We start from the raw sequence: 17,946 nt of genomic DNA, 5'->3' as shown, positions 1-17,946 counted from the left end.
TGAAACAAAAACAGAAAATCTTTTTTCTCAATTCTGAACAGTTTGAATTTCTCACGCTTATATGTTGATAAACTAGGAATTTATTTTAAGTTGGTTAGATATCTAAGATTTATGAAGAGAACTGGACTACATCAAAAAGCAGAATAATAACACGTGTTAGGCTTGCAATATCAGAGATAAGTTCTTCAAAAAATAGTCGAGAATAACTGTGTTTTGAGTTCCTAGCATAGCCCACGCATAAATATTTCTTAATTTTGTCAAAAATAAGAAAAAAAGATTAGAGTGATTTTTTCTTCAATTTTTTTTGAAAATACAGTTCTTCGGAGCGAATTGTCAGTAGTCTATAGATATTTAACTGTTCTGTAATTTTAAAGTTTGCTGCAAGTTTTTAGTTTGTTGGTGACTTTTATGCGAAAACTGCCTAATTTAAACGTTGAATTTACACGAAATCTTTAAGCAGCGTTCGTTGACAACAGAAAACTCCGAAGATATCGAACTCTCATGGAAACCACTGAGAAACACCGAATTGTTTTGCTCAACAATGGACAACCAGTAAATCAACAGTGCATTTTTTTGCCTACTTTCTGACGGAACGACTTCCCATTGAAACACGGAAAGCTTGAAAAATTTCTATGCCAGGAAGAGAACGTCAGCGTTACGAACAGCTCAAGAAGTTTCTCGAATAAAGATGCCAAGCTCTTGAATTATCACCACTGTGACCGACATCGATTAATAATCGACAACTCGACAGTAAAGGAAGTAACAACACACCAAAGACGCTTAAGAGAAACCTAGCTACATCAGACATCACCAAAAGTGAAGACAATTGACAAAAACACGGAGCAGCAATTCATGATAATCTAAGGACGAAGTTTTTCTACAAGCTATCATCTTTCCACTTGAGATCAACGGAGAATTATTTCTTGTTCGAGGAGTACTGGATTCAGCATCAAAGAACGACCTGATAACAGAAGCAGTTGCTCAGGGGTTATAGATACGTAGGAAGAAGCAGACAACAAGGTTTTGCGGAATTGGAGGAAATGAAGTTTGCGACAACAAGGGACAGGTTCATCTGCTCATCGGGCGCTCAGAAAATGAAACATTCTTAATAGCAGCATCAATTCGTGAGAAGCTAACCAACAAAATTGCCTTCGTGATGAATCAGCACAAACAATTGGACAACAGTGAAGCAATTACAATTAGCCGATCCTGGATTCAACAATTCACAGAAATATAACTGTTCACAACTGTTTCTACATACCACATCAACTTGTTTCCAAGGGTTCAAGTGCGACAAAAAAAACTTCGAGTGACTTCCAACGCATCATCAAAGACATCTGGAACATCACCCAACGAAAAATTGATGGTTGGACCAACAGTTCAGAAAGAACTTTTCAGCAATTTGTTTTGCTTCGGATTGCATCAGATAACACTCTCAGCGACATTGCAAACATGTACCGTCAGGTGCAGTTGGAAGAAGAAGATAGAGACTATCGTCAAATCTTGTAAAAGAATTCAAAATTTGACTGAGGTTAAGCACTACCGAATGACCAGAATTAACTATGGAATCGCTTCTTATTATTTCAATCGCGGACAGTTGTCTGAATAAAAAAAAACACCAAGCATAAATTTTCCGTTCTCATCGAAAGTCGGAACAATGAGTTTGCTCAAAGATAAAAAGAAAGAAAAATAGCACTTTTTCAGCTTGGAAGTTTCAAGTTTTTTTCTAGTGCATTCGATCAAGGTGACCTGAAATAAAGTGAAAAAAAAAATTTGTACTCAAAAACAGTCCGACAGCAGATTAAGATCAGAGACCGAATGACCTTCCCTTCTCCCAAAATGCTTGCATCTAAAAGTTTTTTTTGCATCAATTTTTATTCAATTTTCAGAAAAATTTAAAAAACAATGTTCATAGTCCAAGTTTTTTTCGAGTTTCTTTATAGTAATGGAAAAAAATTTGAAAGGCATTGAAGATTCGTTTTCAATCGTCTAGAGCCTTAATTTATTTGTAAGTTATAGAAACAAGTGTGAAACGAATCATCTATGAATCTTGCCGAGCGCGTTGGTTGAAAGGAAGTTTTTGGAAACAAAAAAACCAATGCAAACCAAAAAATCTGAATAGGAATGCAGAAAATGAATGAAAATGGGCAAAATTGTCTGGAAGTTTTACGAAGGGGGTTTGTAAAAATTCGAATCACTGGGTTCAGAATGAATGGTTTTTCAAATCAGTTGAATTTATCAAAAATGCAAACCTATATTTACTCTTTTTTTATCACAAACAAAGCATAGGTAAATCGAGAAATTTTAATTTGATATATACATAGTATAGAAATTTTACCACTTCTTCAAAGTCTTAAACGATTTGTCAAATTTTTACTGGGCAATTTTTATAGCTCACAAACTGTAATTAAAAGTATTTTCTTGGTTAGTAGAAATAATCTAACGTCTTTTTCCAGGCAGTTTTAGATGGTAAAAAAAACCATTCCGACAAAAGCTTCAGTAAGAAAAACACATGGAGGTCAACTTAAATTGGTTTTTTATTTGAGTTTTTTTTGTGTGCAAAATTTGAGAAACCGACCTAAAAAAGAAAAACGTATGTTTTTATTGCTTTGTGACTAATCCAAATCTAATTCATTTGATGCTACTAATTTTCTTTTTAAGTTTCTTTTTTTTTGTCAATTCTGAATTTTTGAATCAAACTTTCTTCAAATTGAAGAAAAAAATGCCAAAAACTGCAGATTTTCTAAAAAGCAGGAGAAGTTTAAATTCAAAAAGTTTGATTTGATGCAGTGAAACTTTATTTTTATTTGAATACCTGAGAGGCTTGAGTTTAACCTACAAAAGTTGCGCGTTGGGTGGATGTTCTGTGAAAATTTTTGTCAATTTATCGGATCTGACGAAAAGAGTTTGACCATTAGTTGCGCTTCTTATTTCCTATATTAATCCAAATACCTTGTTTTGCCCTTTTTCAAATGAGTTTAGCTGGAACTCCAGTTGCAGATAGCTTTTTAAAGGATCAGATATTACTTTGAACAAATATGCTAAAAATGAGTTGCAGGCAACAGCAAAAAAATATATATTTTTTTCAACAGTAAGTTCGTCCATCCTTAATGCGGTTCCAACAAAACTAGTTGCTGTAAATTCCATAAACTCTCCTTACCAAAGCATCTCACTTAAAATAAGTTGAATTTGGGAAGAGTGTGCTTCTTTTATGGATTGGTCGACTTGGTTAAAATCAAGTGTCAATGAAAAGTGAGAAATGATCTATCAAAAAAGAAATAAGCGAAGACTCTATCGACTTTGCAATCTCTCCCCTGATGTATCTGCTAAAGAATCGCCCCCTTTTCGCTAAATAAAAACAATGATTAGCATCAAAGTTTTCAATTGAGAACTCCAAATTTGCTGCGTTCTAATTGGTTAAAAATAGGTTAAAAATAATTTAGCATCAAAGTTTTCAATTGAGAACTCCAAATTTGCTGCGTTCTAATTGGTTAAAAATAGGTTAAAAATGATTAATTTAACAATATTTTCCCCCTGTTTTGAGTAGATAAAAAGAAAGACATTGCTTAATAACACTGCTTGGCCATTGCAGAGTCCAGGTCTCAGCCCCAACGAGGTTTTTCTATTATTGTGTTTCCATGTCATTCTTCGAGCCATCTGCTAAACCAAGATTTCGATTATTTAGAGGAGAAAACATGTTTTTTGAGTATGTTTCTGACATGATTCAGTGATAGTCTGATGCTGTGAGCCAAAAAGTCCGTGTTTGAACTGAGTTTTTTTTAGTCGGTGAGAAAAACGGTTAAAACTGAGAAGTTTCCTATTTAGTTTTTACTTGTTTGACACATTGAATAAAATGACCAAATAGAACACCGACCGTTGTTGAAAAGCAAACTCCCGACTGCACTTCAACTATTCTCCAATAATTTTAGACAATTAATAATTAAATAAAAAATAATTAAAGTCAAAAACAACTTCTAAGGTACAATTTGAATTTATTAGGAAATATTTACAACGAATTTGCCTAAATTAGTTGGCAGCAACTTTATTCAGTATAATTTTTTAGTGGGCAGTGTTGTGACTTATCTCTATCAGGCATCATAGCGGGGCAAACTACAACCATGCGGGCAATTATGCCGTGCAACTATTGACTGTAACCGTGCAACTATTGACTTTAACTAAGTTTGTGAATTTAAAACAGGAAGTCATTTGACTCAAGTCTCAATAGTTTGACTTTACGTGTTGATAAACTAGGAATATATCATAATTTGGTTAGGGATCTAAGATTTAGCTATAGAACTGGAATATATCAACATAAATGGCAATATATCAACATAAATTGTCTAAATTTGATAGGGTTACAGTGATTTTTACTAAAAGCTTAGGATAGTAGTTAGTCGGCGGTCAGGTTTCCGGACAACTTTCCCCCCACTATCAATTTCGCTGAGATTTCTGAGAAGCTGAGGAGTGATTAACCAATGGTAGACCCCGAAAGTTCTCCGAAGAAACGATACTATACTGTTTTTTGAAAATTACTGAAGTACAACCGATAAATTGACGTTTTACTTCAGTGATTCCGCGCGACGCTACGCTTCCTTCATTTTTCAATAACTTTCGTGTTTTGGGTTGGTTTTTGTCCACGTGCGGACTTTTGTTCTTGCTTTTTCCCTTGCGGGGATTGTCTTCCACTGAAACACATCTCGGGTTGGCAACATCCAGCAACAGCGACCAACTACTTCACTTGAAAATTCACCCCAGATTTGTCATTTCAACTCCCATGCAGAACAAAAACGTCTACACAGTCAAAATTTTCAGCGTTTCCCATTGACGAATAGCATCAACAAAAACATGAGTTGAACAACGACAGTCTCATTGACCTGACAGAATATTTTGGGCAACTCAAAAGCTCTAGATCATCTCATCGACGCGTAGTAACCAGATACTAAAATGAAGCAAACGTGATCATTCAAAATCGCGGAACTCTTGGTGAAACAGGAGTTGCAAGAGTTCGGCAACTGGAAGTCAACATCCGCAAATAACAGGACCAGTTCTCAAACTCAAATACACGAACTGATCACAGATGAGCAGCCATTAAACTATGAGATCGAAAAAGAGAAGATTTGGACGACAAATATGGACAGTAATTTCTTCAATTTCAACAGTTTCTTCACAGGCTTAAGACACCGACACGAGTCGAACAACAGATGTGAATGTCAGCTTATCAAAACTAAATTTGCCTGTTTTCTCTGATGAATACATAAAATGGAAATCGTCAAGGAACTGTGATTGACAAAACGAGACTGACGAAGAATCAATAGCTACAGCACTTGAAATCTTCTCTGACTGGAGACGCGGACCAACTACTACATTCCATAATGATTACAGATGACAATTTTGACATAGCCATTGACGTTCTGGAGAAGTGATACGACAACGAAGTTTTTATTTTGCAATTGAATTTACACGAAATCTTTAAGCAGCGTTCGTTGACAACAGAAAACTCCGAAGATATCGAACTCTCATGGAAACCACTGAGAAACACCGAATTGTTTTGCTCAACCATGGACAACCAGTAAATCAACAGTGCATTTTTTTGCCTACTTTCTGACGGAACGACTTCCCATTGAAACACGGAAAGCTTGAAAAATTTCTATGCCAGGAAGAGAACGTCAGCGTTACGAACAGCTCAAGAAGTTTCTCGAATAAAGATGCCAAGCTCTTGAATTATCACCACTGTGACCGACATCGATTAATAATCGACAACTCGACAGTAAAGGAAGTAACAACACACCAAAGACGCTTAAGAGAAACCTAGCTACATCAGACATCACCAAAAGTGAAGACAATTGACAAAAACACGGAGCAGCAATTCATGATAATCTAAGGACGAAGTTTTTCTACAAGCTATCATCTTTCTACTTGAGATCAACGGAGAATTATTTCTTGTTCGAGGAGTACTGGATTCAGCATCAAAGAACGACCTGATAACAGAAGCAGTTGCTCAGGGGTTATAGATACGTAGGAAGAAGCAGACAACAAGGTTTTGCGGAATTGGAGGAAATGAAGTTTGCGACAACAAGGGACAGGTTCATCTGCTCATCGGGCGCTCAGAAAATGAAACATTCTTAATAGCAGCATCAATTCGTGAGAAGCTAACCAACAAAATTGCCTTCGTGATGAATCAGCACAAACAATTGGACAACAGTGAAGCAATTACAATTAGCCGATCCTGGATTCAACAATTCACAGAAAATTAACTTGATCATTGGAGTAGCATGCTACGAGGATCTGATGATTGGAAGACTGGAAGAAACAGAAAAAAGGAACAGACAGGTTAATTTTATTATCGACTATCGTTTTTTTGGCTGGCTTCTAATTGGACAACAAAACAGCAGCAACGGACTTACTTCTCTACTACAGACGATTCTTGCCACCGACGATAGCAACTCAAATAGTCGAGGAAATCGAAAAAGTTCCAGAAAGAAAACTGTGGACACCAGAGGACCTTAAATGTGAGGAACATTTCAAAGCAACAACTAAACGCAGGCCAGATGGACAATTGGTGGTGAAACTGCCATTGAAAGAAGAAACTGGACAACTTGGAAACTCACTACAGCAAGCTCGAGGACAACTACGCAGGTTACTTTTTCATTTGGAAAGGAATACTGAGGTTTACAAGAAGTACAATAACTTCATCGACGAGTTTGTCAACCTTGGTCATAAGGAGCAACTTGCAGACAACCAGTTAGTGCGACTGCACTATAACTGTTTCTACATACCACATCAACTTGTTTCCAAGGGTTCAAGTGCGACAAAAAAAACTTCGAGTGACTTCCAACGCATCATCAAAGACATCTGGAACATCACCCAACGAAAAATTGATGGTTGGACCAACAGTTCAGAAAGAACTTTTCAGCAATTTGTTTTGCTTCGGATTGCATCAGGTAACACTCTCAGCGACATTGCAAACATGTACCGTCAGGTGCAGTTGGAAGAAGAAGATAGAGACTATCGTCAAATCTTGTAAAAGAATTCAAAATTTGACTGAGGTTAAGCACTACCGAATGACCAGAATTAACTATGGAATCGCTTCTTGAGCCTTTCAATGGATGAGACCTCGTCAAGTGCTTGTCGAACAAAGATACTGAATCAGCAATTCAACTAAATGAGGGATTCATCAATACATTTGCTACAGCTGGATTTGAAATTTGCAAATAGACATCAAACGAAACGAAGGTAGTAGAACGGCTCCTATGTGATATCGAGAAGCAGCAGATGAAATGATAATCAAAAAGACGACTATGTCATCAAAACACCGGGAATCAAATGGGACCCGCTGCCAGACCATTTTAGCTTTGCATTTAAACTAAACGAACGGTCTCCGTTGAGCAAACGAGAAAAAATCTCAGAAATGACCATAAGCTATGATCCCCTTAGATGGATTTGGCTTACGACCATTCAACTTAAGACATTCATACTACTCATGTGGATGGACACGATCTCATGGGATCAAACGATATGAGTCACAATACAGGGACACTATGGACGCCTTCGACAGCAGCTTAAGGAACTGAAAAACATCGCCGAGTTCTTTTAGCTGAGACAACCAAGGAACTTCACATTCATGTTTTCTGTGACGCATCAAGTACAGCATATGCAGCTTTCCTGTATATCCGACAAGAAACCAGGGAATGTACAACAGACGTCAAAACTTTGACCGCAAAAATTTGAGTTGCGCTTATTGAATGCATTTGTGTTCCACCCATGGAACATTGTGCAGCACTTCTAGGAGCAAAACTAGTGAAAGCGACTCTATCCGCAATCAGCGACAAGCGTTCTATCATACCAACTGTTTTCGGCTGGACCCGCTCTCAAGTTACAATTGCGTGATTTTGGGAATTTCCTTGCAAGTGCTAATTGAGTTGAGATAATTCAAGAAATTCTACTAGCCGAGAGATGGAAATTTTTGCGGATGAAAGACAATTTCGCTAATTGTGCTACTCGGAGAAGTTGAGCCGTGGAAGTTAAGGAAGCTCGTTAGACTCTCTACAGCTTGCCGAGATTCAACTTATCAGGAAAGGGAAACGTATTCCAAGGAACAGCAACCTTCTGAGCCTTTCGCCCTTCTTCGACGATGAGAGCAACAAAATTCGTTTAGAATGACGCCTCGCCGATTCGCCATACGTTATCGACAAAAAAAATTCCAATGCTGATTCCCAGGGAAATTACCAATCAACAAATTGCTCATTAGGGATATCGTTCCATAGCGGTCCTCAGTTGACACTCTGCACCATTCGACAAACGGTATGCATAACAGGAGGCCTCGCGTTGGCCAATTCATAATTGCAAGCCTTGGACAGGACGTCAGACTTCTTTACTTAAAGTTAGGAAATTTGCCGCTCAAAAAAAATTGTAGAATTTTTTGCTTTCAATGACACAGGGCTCGATTATTGCGTTTTTTCTACATTAAAGACAGCAGCAGCGAAGAAAATTAAGTTTATGTGGTTATCGTCATTGCTTTGCAACTAAGCAGTTCACATGGAAACCGTCAATTCTCTCACAAAGCAGTTCACATGGAAACCGTCCACTCTCTCACAAAGGACGATTGCTTAGACATTGTAAAACATTTTTGCACCAGAAGAGGTTTACCGAAAGATTTTTACAGCGATAATTCGATAATTTTTATTGGCTCGCGAGGTGAAAATGAAATCCAAAAACTGATGATGAACGAAACACTCAAAGAAACTCTCAGCGCCTTCACAAACGACAATTCAGTTTTATGCATAACAACCAAGAGCGCCACACTGCCAAGGATTATGGGAAGCGGTAGTGAAATTGCTGAAACGACACTTCTACCGAATATTTTGGAAAACGCGACTACAACTTCATCAGTTCCTGGCAATTCTGACACAAATTGGGGGCGTCCTCAATTCAAAACCACTTGTTACGCCATCTAAGGACGTTAACGATGCACTCGCTTTAACGCCAGAACAAGTTCTTATCGGAAGACTATTGACAGCAATGCCGTGTTCGACACACGACAAGAAGACATCGCTCAGTCGACAAATCAAAGCCATTAGCAACATAGTTCGACGATTCTGGAAACGTTGGAAGGAAGAATACTTGGCTTCTCTGCAACAAAAAGTTTAATGGACGACATCGCCATCACAAAAATTTACCATTGGAGACATTTTTATTGTCAAAGAGGACAACATCCCGCCTTTGATGTGGCCAATGGGTCTTATCACTAAAGTTTTCGATGACAATGACAACATCATTCGGGTTGCACAAGTCAAAACTCGAACAGAGTTCTACAATCGACCAGTCATTAGATTTGTACTCATGCATTTCGACAGAAGTTGACCGACTACAGAACTTTTCTTCATTCAGGACATAACTCGAGGATTTCTTCTAGCCGTTTAATTAATCCCGTTCAATCTCTACGAGGCACTGTAGCCGGCAAACTGTACCCGTAAGGGCAACTGTAACCGTGCAACTATTGACTTTAACTAAATTTGTGAAACAAAAACAGAAAATCTTTTTTCTCAATTCTGAACAGTTTGAATTTCTCACGCTTATATGTTGATAAACTAGGAATTTATTTTAAGTTGGTTAGATATCTAAGATTTATGAAGAGAACTGGACTACATCAAAAAGCAGAATAATAACACGTGTTAGGCTTGCAATATCAGAGATAAGTTCTTCAAAAAATAGTCGAGAATAACTGTGTTTTGAGGACAGTTCCTAGCATAGCCCACGCATAAATATTTCTTAATTTTGTCAAAAATAAGAAAAAAAGATTAGAGTGATTTTTTCTTCAATTTTTTTTGAAAATACAGTTCTTCGGAGCCAATTGTCAGTAGTCTATAGATATTTAACTGTTCTGTAATTTTAAAGTTTGCTGCAAGTTTTTAGTTTGTTGGTGACTTTTATGCGAAAACTGCCTAATTTAAACGTTTGTCTGCAATTTCAGTAGCAATTTTTGACCGGAATATCAAAAATGGGAACCAAAAACAAAAAGTATTGCAAAATCGGTTTTCAGAATTTAAGTAAATTTTTTTTTTGAATTTTTCCATAAAATTGTTCCTGCAAAAACTGACTATTTCTCCAAAAAATGACCGTGAAATTTTTCGATTGCCACAAAAACTTCCGCGTAAACCAAGTTTTTGTTCCTTAATTTATATTTCAGTAGCTTTTTCCTAATTCATACGATACATGACCTTGCCTTCCACTATATCCCAGCTATTCCGATCTCAGGTAAATCAGAAAACTCTGCAAAAGGTGAAGTTTTGAAAGCTTCCACTCAAACCATATTTCGATTGCAATTTTTATGGACTCGAGCAGAGGCAGTTCTAAGATTTTCTCGAGATGGGTTAAAAAACTTGAAATATGGATGCATTAAAATTGAATCAAAGGAGGGTGCGATTGGGTGGTTATGAGGTCAACTCGCAGAGGGGAAACCAAGAAAAGTTTTTTTTTTTTCAAAGAAAAAGTCAAGAAAAATTTTTTTCGTAGCTTATTGCTCTTCAGTTTTGATCATTTTTGTCGTAAGTAGTGTTTTTCATTAAAATCTGAAAAAATTTTAAGAACAAAAATTTAAGTCCTCGTTTCAAAAACATCAAAGTCATTTGATTTTAACTCTCGTATACCAATCAAAGCCATAAACTTCACACCAACTTAAAGTAATTTCATTGCTCTTGTTGAGCTGCGGTCGTTTCAAATTGGATATCTCAGCATCGATTAATAATAAAATCACTCAAATCGCAAAAACTGTATGAATTGTCAAAGCATAGTTTTTACGCTACGAAAAACATTATTACACATATTTGAGAGCATCTTTCTTCTGTTATAAACATTTGTTGAGTATTTTTTAAATCAAAATCCAAAAGAAACATATTTATAACTTGAGTGAAAAAGCTATCGGGAACAAACAAAAAACTTAAAATAGGGAAATCGTAATAGACCAGCAATGTCAGCGACTGCAGCCCAGCCACCTTCCAGACAGGGGGGCTCGGATCAAAACCAGGGGGGAGGGGAGGCGGAGGGGGAGGGTGCGAACAGGAGAGGCAAAGCTATCACCACATGTGTGAATTGTGGAAAGGATTCGCATGACCTGCATCTGTGTGTACATTGTTCACAGTCACAGTGCTTCAATTGCAGGTGAGATTTACAATTTCTCCCTTGCTGGTTTTTTCAAACTTATTTTTCAAACGAATTTTGCGAACTCAATGTATGGGGAAGAGAACAAAACACTGATTGTGCCCGATTGCCCGGGTCAAAACAAAGTAAAATGACGCACGTCCTATTCTACTCAAATGAATTTTTTTCGCAGTTTAGTTGTCCTTTTTATGCTGCTAAATGTGTGAGCTCAAAATTCTTTAAAAAAGGGCGGAAAATAAAAAGAGTAAGATTTACAGAGTAATTCGACTAAATCGGAGTTTAACACTAAAGTACCTTCAGTTTTAGGCTAGATGTTTATAAACGGACATTGTTCGATAACTAGTACGCTTACAATATAACTCCTCGGTATGGGAGAATGCCACAAAATCATCAGGTTTTTGCTGACTCTGAGAAATCGTACAGATACTGAAATTCAAGTTGAAATATTTTACCAGCTGCATACGTAAAGCTGAAGCTAAACTATACGCGTGGAAGGAAATCCTAAAGAACAAAACTGCTCATTGAGTAGGATATCCTAGAAAGGAAAAGAAAATTTTAATCTTGATCATGATTACTTATGATTATTCTGTTTTTTTTTATATAACTGAATTTCACCGAAGTGAGCTGAAGCTAAAAAACAGTTCATAAAAGTTCCGAATGTTTTTCAAGTAGATAACAAAAAAAACTGCTAATAGAATCTCATAAAGCTGAATTGGGGCATTTCATGGATGTTTCCAGGTACCATATCGTTTTGTTTTAAGTAATTAAAAGCCAGTACTACTTTTACAGAAAGCAATCTTTGTTAAGCAGTTGTCGAAATTTCCTTATTGCAAGGATGATGTCTGACTTGCTTCTGGTGCTTAGTCTAAGTTGTTCGGCATTTTTTGAGACAAAAAAAACATTGTTTTTTGATCTCAATATATTGAATAGATACTTGGACAACTCAAAAATTAGAACTCAAAAACTTTAAGTAAGTTATTTTCTTCCATTAGACTTTTGATTGACTCGTGTCTACGATTAAAAGCTTAAACCGAAATTAGAATTAGAACTGAAACTTAGAATTAGATTTACTAGGCTGCAAAATAAAATAGTTTTTGCCAAAAAACACCAAAAAATAAACAAAGTTAATTACCAAAAAAAAAACACTATCTCGAATATAGATATCGCGTTTTTTAAAAAGAATGATTCCCGAGCGTTTGTTAGCACTAGAAAAAAATCTGGTAGTATAAACGTCATCAACAATTATACATTAATTGAGTTGTTTTTTAGCCCATGATTTGTACAATTGTTTTTATGAACATAAAAACCATATATTTGCACCTCACAGAATTTATGTTTCTCAAAATTTTCCATATTTTAGTTTTAGATCAGTTCTTGCACACGATTCAGGTTTGCAAAAATCTTTTGAACATGTTTTAAACGATAAAAAAACAATGAAGTTATATGCGTTCAATGTGCTGTTTTTCTTCCAATTGACCGCTCGGTTTACTTACTTAACTTCAGATCGACACCGAAAAAGCCGGACACAAAAAAAACGCAGCAAACCAAGAATCCGGAATGGGATCATTTGTTTGTTTCTCGGCACTTTCGAGACATTTGCGTCGTTTGGTACCTCATCCGCGAACTCCATTGAGGAGTTTTTCTTCAAATACAGTTCAGTTATTCAAAGCGCAATACAAAATCACGGAAAGTTTTTCTATACACTAAAATACTCAGCGTTTTAAACACTGTGTTAACCGTCTTTAAAACATGCTTTTAACATTGCAACCGATGACGTCCCTCATGATAGAAGGAACAATTTATGCAAATTTATTATTAGTTATTTTCAGCCAATCAGAATTGATTATTTAAAAATCTCAAAAAAGTCGCAAGAATCTCAGAAAAATCGAATAAAATTATGCCATTAAAATTAACACTGACCGATCAGAAAATCAGCAGATATATGATTTATCAAATATTCCAAAGCCTAAGTCGGTTAGTGAAAAAAAATTAATACCAATTTAACAAAAAATAAAACAAAAACTTTTTGTGTATCTGCACAATTGTAAAGAAAAATTTTCCTAAGCTACCATTATTCATTTTCTGTAAAAATAGTCGTTTAATTTGAGATTTTTGTGCAAGGATCACTATGATCGGAACATTCTTGTCTTTTTACACAGCAACTCTCGTACATTTGCATTTTTTACGGACTTTTTGTTTTAAGTAAAATTTTGTGTGTTCCGGGTTGACAAAAACTCTTATCATACAATTTCCATGTATGAAAAACTTCTTAGCATACAATTCCATATGTACTGAAAGTTGTTTGAAATCTCTATGATAAGCATTTTTCCATATATCAAATTGTATAATAAATATTTTTCCATAAACCAGAAATGACAAAAACTGGGTGTACTCGAAGCACCGAAGTTGAACGGTCTTGCAATTATAATGCAAAGAAAACTCTTTGAATTGTCTTATGGTATTTCATAAATGATATATCAGAAGTAACAAAAATTTAAATTTTGGAAAAAATTTTTAAACGATGATTGATTTTAAAATTTGTTTTCTTAAATTATCAGACACTGATCAAGGCATAAATAAACACGCCATACAAAAAAATAGGAGTTTTCAGCGTTTTTGAAAAAAGTTATTGAGCGAAAAAAAAACATTCCAATATTAGTGTATCCATGACTACGTTTTGCACACAAAAAATTAAATTTTGCATGCAAAAGTTTTTTTGGAAAACGTTTGATTGAGAACAAATATCGGTTTGATTTGCGGTTGAAAAAAAACACCAAAAATTCTTTTGATGCAATTTCAAAATTACTGGGAATTTTTTTTGTGTCGCGATCAAAAAAATGCTAGTCATAAAATTCCCATATATAGGAATTGTATGATCAGCCTTTTTTCAAAAAACAATAACCTAGGTTTTTTCTACCACCAGACTGTTTTATTAGAATCAAACAGCCGCAGAAATAGTTTTTTTAACCATTTTAGAAATTGTACAAAAATTGTATGACAAGCAATTTTCCATGCACTTGATGTATGGAGTTGTATGACAAGCATTTTCCGTGTATGGAGGTCAATGCGGGTCAGTTTCAAATAATATTTTTGTAGAGGTAGTCTTTTACAGAAAAACTCAGTAATCTTTTTCTAGAAAAAAGCACGTAGATGTCATTCTGGACGATTATACGCAGAACAGGAAGGAGAGTAGGAAGATCAAAGACGAGTGTGAGAAGATTATAAAAGAGCTGGACAAGTCGGGGATCGAACTCTCCAACTCCTACTCTAGAGCAGAAGTCCAGATAAAGGAGGCATTTGACGAGGTTCGTAGTTACCAGACTCAAAAGGGTTCACATATTTTTTAATGAGCACCGATTATAAAAATACCCAAGAATTTTGAACCAGTTGGAAACAGGCCAAGAACAATCAAAACAATGTGAAACACCTTAGCAGTACAGCCTTTTTATTACTTCTTATATGATTTTTCTTTGTGTGTGTTTACTGTAACAATTCATAGAAAAAGCACATGAGCACGTTAAAAATGTGTTTTACATGGACAGATTTTTTTGAGAGTAAAAAAAACTGGAAACCAAACATTAGAATAAATTTCAAACTGAACATTCAATTTGAACATAGTGATTGAATTTAAAATAAACGAAGTTCGAAGAAAATGGAAAATCTGCCCCCTTCGGGATAATCTTTTTTCCTCGCATTTACTGGATGTCAATATAACAGTGAGAAGCACCTGTGAGAAAATCCGCTTCGTGTGCTATTTGTTCCGACATTCGATAAAAGTGACAGAATATTTGTACTTAGGATGACCTTTTTTTCAAACAATTTTCGTTTTTAACTGGCAATTTTTGTCTGAATACCATCTGGATAAAATTCGTGTTCAAATTTGAACATCAATATTATTCAGATTGTATTCAGCCAAAAATGCTGGCTATCATATATCATATAAGTCGCATACCATATCACTTTGTAATTTACATAACGCTTCAGGGCATAAAAAGAAAAACCAAAAAAAGTTTAAAATGTCGAACCAAAATCCTTTTCATCATTAGTAAAAGGCCGTCGGAACATTCAGGGCTTTGCAGTTTTAAATTCGAGCTGTCTTTAATTCGAGCAGTCTTTAATTCGAGCAGTCTTTAATTCGAGCAGTCTTTAATTCGAGCAGTCTTTAATTCGAGCAGTCTTTAATTTCAGCATTTTTTTTCAATTCGAAAAAGAGGTAGACGTAGAATTCAACAAATTATGCAGAAGAAGAAGAAGAAAAATGCTGCGAAGTTTGTTTTAGCTCTCCGAGTCAATCAAACAGAGGAAGTTGGCTCTCATTCATGAGTTGAGGGAAAAGAAAGACGAGGAGATGGCGAGACTGAAGAAGGAGCAGAAGGAATTGGAGGCGGATGTGGGGGTCACAGCCAGAAAACTGGAACTGAACTGCGGCACTACGGGTCAGTAATGTTCATAACATCATGTAACGGTTACTGCACATCAATTCAAATCTCCGGCTAATTTCAGTTGCTATGGAAATTTTAAAAATTAAAATCTTGAAGTTCAACCCTTTCCCTCAAAAAATCATGATTTTTATTTTTATGATTTTTATTTCCATAGCAACTTGAATTAGTCAAAAAGAATTGATTAGCGTTTCTCGAAGTCAAAGTTCAACCCTTTCCCTCAAAAAATTGACTTCGAGAAACGCTAATCAGTTCTTTTTGATTGATTGATTGATTAGCACTCGTTTTCTAATGCTGTGTTTTTCAATGATAAGGGTACCTTACAAAAGTTGAAATTTTAGATGCTGTCACAGAGCTTGCAAAAACAACTCGTATAATTTATTAATAACGCAAAACACGATAACTCGTACTAAATTAGTAGTAATTAGTAGAAGCAGTAACCATAAAGTGAACAAGTTTAAGAAATTTAACTAAACCGGTTACACGGACCTACTTCTAGAGAGTTTCAGAACTAAAAGGGCTAGTTTGGCAAAACTATGACCTCGTGTTTGCTTCGCCAACTAATATGATCAACGTCATGGTAATAATTCGAATACTGCAACCAGAGATGGTACTAAACGACTTCGAGTTGAAACAGTACAAAAAAATTGAGTTAAACGTTTAAAAATATCATATTAGTTCAACTTTTCATTCGCCATCTGATTTGGTTTTTCTTCGAAAAAAAAGAGTGTGATTGTAATACCCAGATATTAAGGTCAGCGTCGTGAGGGCGAATGCATGTGGCTGATCCTAGGTAGAGTTGCTAGCTTCATTTGAACCTATTTGCTTGTAAAAAAAATGATGCTCAATTTGTTATGAGGCTTGTGATTTTGCTGGAATTCAATTTATTTATTTATATAAAATCGAAAGACAATCTTTAAATTATTCATACCTAAAACCCGTAATCCCACAGCTATTAACAATTGAACATCTGTTAATGTCTAATTCTTAATGTTTATAATAGCTAATTGTAGTTATATATACAACCAAATTTTCATTCTAGTTTGGAATGGGTTACGCGCACTCCACAGTAAGCATGAAAAAGGGGAAAAAACAAGTCAAGTTCAATTGATTTTGACCTGCTTCAAATTCGGTGAAACTTGCTCTAAAAGTCCAAAGTATGAATAATTTCCTCAAAAGATATTTAAAAGTCTGAACGTAGTTTTTTTAGCTAAGAATATTCAAAGTGAGATGGGCGTGAAATATAAACTACTAGACGACTCCAAATTTGCCCACTTGTGTTCACTGGAGTTCAAGTCACGAGAGTGTCTGAACGACTTCGGAAACACAGCCGACTACTGTCAGACGAAGGAAAAGGCCGAGAAGGTAGAAGTTCAGTAATTACATTTGTTTTCTTTGAGAAAAAAAGCGCATTTTTTTGGGAAAAAAGCTTATTATACAAAATCATATAATTCCATGCAACTCGATAGAGCAAAATACATGAATTTGGCATTTAATTCGAGGGGAAAATTTTTATTTTGACCTATTTAAGGGGGTATTGTTCACATGAGCCTCGAAATTAAAACTTAGAACTTAGCAAACATTGAATTATCAAAGAATGCAGCCTAATTTGATCCAGAAATCCTGCTGATATAAGGTCGAAAAAAAGGAATGCAGCTTTCGTATATAATTCTGTTTGCAGGTATATTTCGACCAGGAGCAGTTGCCAAACCTAGTACAGCAGATCAACCAGTTCGGAGAAATAAACCTGGGTGATAAGAGGTCAAATGAAGAAGAGAACAATGGCATGAATAACGGTTAGCAACAGAGAGAGAACAGTCCAATACTGGAAAGCAAAATACTCACAGATGAAACTATCATTTTTGATATATTGCTAATTTAAAATTTATGATTTTGGCAGTTAATGATTTTGGCAATTTATGATTTTGGCAGAAGTTATTTGCCCTTTTTTCTTTTCTTGCTTGTATTCAATTCGGATGTATGGCTATCGTTTTGATCAGAATGATGTTGTATTTTAACAAGTCAAGTTGTCAAGAGTCATCACATGAAGTGTAGATTTTGGAGATTACTTCTCTAGGTTCGTTTTCTTTTTCCTAACGACACCGCAAAGTCGTCCCTTGCAGTGAATTTAGCGGGGCGACCGAGATTCACTACTATCTACAATCCCGAAAGTTTTTTTTGGTGGCAACTATTCTGTATTGTATTATGTTGCTTGCCCCTCTGTGTATTGCTCTTCCGGCTGTCTTGTCTACTCGACACAGTTGTAAGAATTTCCAATGTTAAATTACTTCAATTGATTATACGTCCAATTACAGAAGGATCTGAGTGGCCAGCCTATAATCTAATCATC

At 35.7% G+C, this 17,946-nt stretch overlaps 2 protein-coding genes across 2 annotated transcripts in view; one reads left to right on the top strand and one right to left on the bottom strand.

Moving 5' to 3' along the window:
- The window catches only part of LOC134852180 (oligosaccharyltransferase complex subunit ostc-like), a 506,030-nt gene that overhangs the window by 64,150 nt on the left and 423,934 nt on the right, over positions 1–17,946 (bottom strand). The window lies entirely within an intron of this gene.
- Positions 10,713–17,495, top strand: LOC134851423 (uncharacterized). Its single transcript, XM_063867498.1, has 5 exons — positions 10,713–11,157; positions 14,294–14,462; positions 15,437–15,593; positions 16,807–16,961; positions 17,278–17,495. Exons 1-5 carry the CDS (start codon positions 10,967–10,969, stop codon positions 17,395–17,397), a joined length of 792 nt encoding a protein of 263 aa, XP_063723568.1. The 5' UTR covers positions 10,713–10,966; the 3' UTR covers positions 17,398–17,495.

The sequence above is a fragment of the Symsagittifera roscoffensis genome, chromosome 7 (assembly GCF_963678635.1).
Source record: "Symsagittifera roscoffensis chromosome 7, txSymRosc1.1, whole genome shotgun sequence".
NCBI lineage: Eukaryota > Metazoa > Xenacoelomorpha > Acoela > Convolutidae > Symsagittifera > Symsagittifera roscoffensis.
The sequence above is the reverse complement of the archived record's forward strand: the minus strand, read 5'-3'. Positions and strand labels throughout refer to the sequence as shown.